General features: G+C 39.3%; 1 protein-coding gene across 1 annotated transcript; it reads left to right on the top strand.

The window, feature by feature from the left end:
• Positions 1 to 374: 374 nt before the first annotated feature.
• LOC145107441 (zinc knuckle (CCHC-type) family protein) lies at positions 375 to 3,026 on the top strand. Its single transcript, XM_079044337.1, has 4 exons — positions 375 to 498; positions 1,583 to 1,790; positions 2,057 to 2,149; positions 2,226 to 3,026. Exons 2-4 carry the CDS (start codon positions 1,663 to 1,665, stop codon positions 2,776 to 2,778), a joined length of 774 nt encoding a protein of 257 aa, XP_078900463.1. The 5' UTR covers positions 375 to 498; positions 1,583 to 1,662; the 3' UTR covers positions 2,779 to 3,026.
• Positions 3,027 to 4,238: the final 1,212 nt, after the last annotated feature.

Genomic DNA, 4,238 nt, shown 5'->3' with positions numbered 1-4,238 from the left:
TTTCCATTTTTTTCATGATACGTCATTATGCCCTTTTTGTAAACAATTATGAAATGTTTATATCATTCCAACAATTAACATAGTTTGTGACTAATGCCTCTTGTTCTAAAATCATCCCTTTGATGTAAAACTATGCTACAAAAGAATTTTGCCACTTTCGAACCCAAGGGCTATGATTTCTAAATTTGTTTGTTGGTAAATGGCCCATGCACAAAAAAGTAAATGTGTTCATCATGGGCCTCAAAAGTTCTAACATTTTGTGAGGTGTGGTCTCACAAAAGAAAAACGAAAGTTTAAGGGGGTAAAATGCCATTTTATATAGTTTAGAAGTCTTTACACGAAAATTATTATATTCATATAATAAAAATATAAAATAGATATAATTGCACCATCCTCTGGCTTCTGGCTCTTTGTCCCGAAGAAAAAAAACCCTAAATTTCGTTGAACTCTCTCTTCCTACGCTCATAACGAACTCCGAATCGAACAGCTTCCAGTCAGGTATTTCCTCGATCTCTTCAATTCCCTTGCAGCTAAATCTGAATTTTCGGTTTGATTTTGAAATTTTCGAGTTTTTGATTCGGTTTATATATACGTTTGTTGCTTCTAAAACGGTTGCGTTCTTGATTGAGAAACGAAAGAACCTCTTTTTTGTGCTCTTCGATGCATATTTCGTTGGTGATTTTGAGATTATAGGAATTTTGAATTATCTGTTGCGTTTTAGTTTGGTTTATCCCTGGAGTCTAAAGGTCATTCGATAAAACTCATCCAGGAAAAAAACTGATATGTCCATTCAATTTCTCTGAAATTTAAGATACATGCGTATCTACGCCTTGAAATTTGCGAGTTAAAGGATGTTTGGATAGGATCTATTATTTTAAGTCTGGTTCCATTTAGCAACACATCGTTTGTCCATGGAATGAATATATGATAACGCCATGGAGCAATTTGCCACTTCCAGGACCCTTGTGCTATGGTTTTTGTACTTACTCCATCTCTCTGACTTGCAACACTCAAATTATGCAAAAAGTAGTCTTCAATAGATACCAATTTACCCCCATCTTATGCATATCGAAATAAATATGGTCATCATGGACCTCAAAAGTTAAGCTTTTGTGATGTATGTTTTTTACACATGACTGTAGTCAAGTTTTTTCATTGATTCATCTTTAGTTGCAATTCAGTGTATGTAAGGTTTAATTCATTTAAGTCACACAAGACCTCTTTATGCTTCCTTTTTAGGTTGCATTATTTTGTATTTCCTTTTTCCTTTGTTCTTAGCCTACCCCAACTAGTTTGCATCGAACAACTTGTATAAAAGGAGGTGAAAATCCATAAGAGAAGTCTCAGGTTCAAACTTGGACATTGTTATTTACCTCTCTGATGTGATTGATGTTTGCCAGTGTCTTAATGATGACGTGGCGAGTGTTGGGTATGTAAGTGGATTCATTCATGGTGGTGTGCTTGTTGAAAATAGAAATGAAAAAAAACAGAAAATATGTGGTTTGTGTGTAGAGTTGGGATTGGTGTTTGAGTGAAGTATGATTGGATTTTGTCTGATGGAGGGTGTGGTTGCAATGGGCAGGGTGGAGGCGGCAGCAGTGGTGGAGGTGGTGGTTCTGGTTGTTTTTTTAATTTAAAAAAAAAAGAAAAAGAAAAAGAAAAATGAGTTCAGACAGCAGGAGTCGATCCAGGAGCAGAAGCAGGAGCCCCATGGATCGCAAGATCCGTACCCATCGAAGCTCTTATCGTGATGCTCCTTACAGAAGGGATTCTCGTCGGGGTGGTTACAGGTTTTTTTTATTTTCTATTTTTTTTAATTCTTCTTTTTTCCCAAAAAAAAAAAAAAAAAACATGTAAGTTGGATGTTGGTGTGGGACCCGGAGGCAAGGATGGAGGATTGATTCTCCACATTTTTCTTGATTTTTGTTGATATGTTTTCTATTTTGTTACATTACATATACCCATAATTCATATAGCAACATGCATATCATGAAAATACCTAATTTTATCTATTTATTAAATATTAATCTAGTTTTTACTTTTCTCCAATTTTCAGCCAAAGTAGTCTGTGTAAGAACTGCAAAAGACCAGGACACTATGCTAGGGAATGCCCTAATGTTGCCATTTGTCACAATTGTGGACTTCCAGGGTAAGATTAAAACTGTTTCTGTTTCTGTATTAAATCAAAAAAGTTGACTTTTTTAATTTTGACTTTACTTTGACAGGCATATTGCATCAGAGTGTACCACAAAATCCTTATGTTGGAACTGTAGAGAGCCCGGGCACATGGCCGGAAACTGCCCGAACGAGGGGATCTGCCACACGTGCGGGAAAACCGGCCACCGTGCGAGGGAATGCTCCGGTCCTCAGATGCCACCTGGCGACATGAGACTCTGCAACAACTGCTACAAACAAGGCCACATCGCTGCTGACTGTACAAACGACAAGGCCTGTAAGAACTGTAGGAAAACCGGCCACCTGGCGCGTGACTGCCTCAACGATCCGGTTTGCAACTCGTGCAATGTGGCAGGCCATGTGGCTCGGGACTGCCCGAAGGGCAGCACGGGTGGCGATGAGCGTGGCGGCCCACGTGGCGGCGGTGATAGGGGTTCGGGTGGTGGTTTCCGGGACATTGTGTGTCGGAACTGCCAGCAGGTTGGGCATATGAGCCGTGATTGTGTGGCGTTGATGATCTGTCATAATTGTGGTGGAAGAGGACACCTGGCGTTTGAGTGCCCGTCCGGGCGGTTTATGGATCGGTTTCCAAGGAGGTACTGATGAGAGGGATTTCGGGCAGATGGCAGGCTGGTAACATTGGCTTTTTTTTACCGCGTTTTAGTGTTTGGGAATTTTCTTTGGTAGAGAGATTTGAAAGTGAAAGTTTCGGATGTTGAGTTTGTTGAGTTTTAATTATGTATGATTTAAATCTCGTGTTAAGAGCAGCTTGATGTTATTGCTGTAGTTTTATTTTGAAATGATAGTGTAATCCTAAATCCTAATCCTAATAATAATGTTGGAATTCTGTGTGTTGCCTTTTCATGTTAGTTCTCTCACTTTTCCTTTTTCTTCGTTAAATCCTAATCCGAACACCCCCTTCATTGCAATTGATTTGGTGTCATCTCTTACCTTCTTTTCGGCGAGCCTATGAAGGGAAAATTACCATTGAGAGATCGATCTCCTTTCATTGCAATTAATTTGGTGTCATCTAGGCTTTAACGATGAAGGAAATCAATCACATAGTTTCTTTTTGTTAATGTTGTTGAGTTTCATGTTTTTGTTTTTGTTAGGAAGTAAAACGGATTAAACACGAAATCAAAAACATACAAGACATAATATTTACGTGGTTCGGTCAATGACCTACGTCCACGGGCAAGATGAGAATATTCTTTATTTATGAGTTCTCAAACAGATGTTACAAGTACACTTTGACATAGATTTGATTATCACTTTAGAATTGAAGACAAACAAATGATTAACAAACATCCTAGATTAGGGTTAGACTTAAAACTCTAATGGACCAAAAAACTCTAATGGACCAAACCCCATTAATTTATAGGCTCATGAAAGGTGTCAACCAATCACAATCACCATGCAATAGCTTCTGGAATCTTTATCCTTGAGATACATCATATGAGCATCAACAATACACATGATAGAGCATCATGAGTCATAGTGGAGCATTATGATGAACAAGTGGTGCATCATGAATGCTAATGGCGCATCAACCATCATGGTGGCACATTGAGCTATATTTATTGAGCATCTTCAACTTTTGAGCATCCTTGGACAATCATCTTCAACTTTTGAGCATCTTCAACTTCGGCCGCAATGTCGCCGTCATCTGCCACCGGAAGCCAATGACAGCCCACCGGACCTCACCATGCCACTCCGACCAGCCCCCCTAATCCGTCCTACCTTCGGCTGCACGTCTAACACCAACAGCCGCCTCTAGCCATTAGCTATGACGCCGACAACCAGCGCTGACAGTGCGACTGACGGGTTTTTCCGGCCAAATTTCGACGAACACTATTCATGCAGCAGACGAAGCTCCGACCAACTATTTTCTGATAATTTCCGGATTTCGCGTCTAATTTGATATTAAAGTTACGGTAACCCCAAAGTGAGTTTCACTACCCCTTTTTATAACGTTTTATAGTTTTCGGGGGAGAATACATGTCAAACTACTATTTAACTATTATTTAAACGCATGCTTATACATACAAATTGGTATTTATTTA

The sequence above is a fragment of the Lactuca virosa genome, chromosome 4 (assembly GCF_052849685.1).
Source record: "Lactuca virosa cultivar CGN04683 chromosome 4, Lactuca_virosa_CGN04683_v6, whole genome shotgun sequence".
Classification (NCBI taxonomy): Eukaryota; Viridiplantae; Streptophyta; class Magnoliopsida; order Asterales; family Asteraceae; genus Lactuca; species Lactuca virosa.
Note: the sequence above shows the minus strand (reverse complement) of the source record. Positions and strands in the feature narration are given on the sequence as shown.

Coding starts and splice junctions, on each gene's coding strand:
- LOC145107441 (XM_079044337.1), top strand. CDS start 1,663: ATGAGTTCAGACAGCAGGAGTCGATCCAGGAGCAGAAGCAGGAGCCCC. Junction 1,791..2,056: donor TCTCGTCGGGGTGGTTACAG/GTTTTTTTTATT, acceptor TCCAATTTTCAG/CCAAAGTAGTCTGTGTAAGA. Junction 2,150..2,225: donor CACAATTGTGGACTTCCAGG/GTAAGATTAAAA, acceptor TTACTTTGACAG/GCATATTGCATCAGAGTGTA.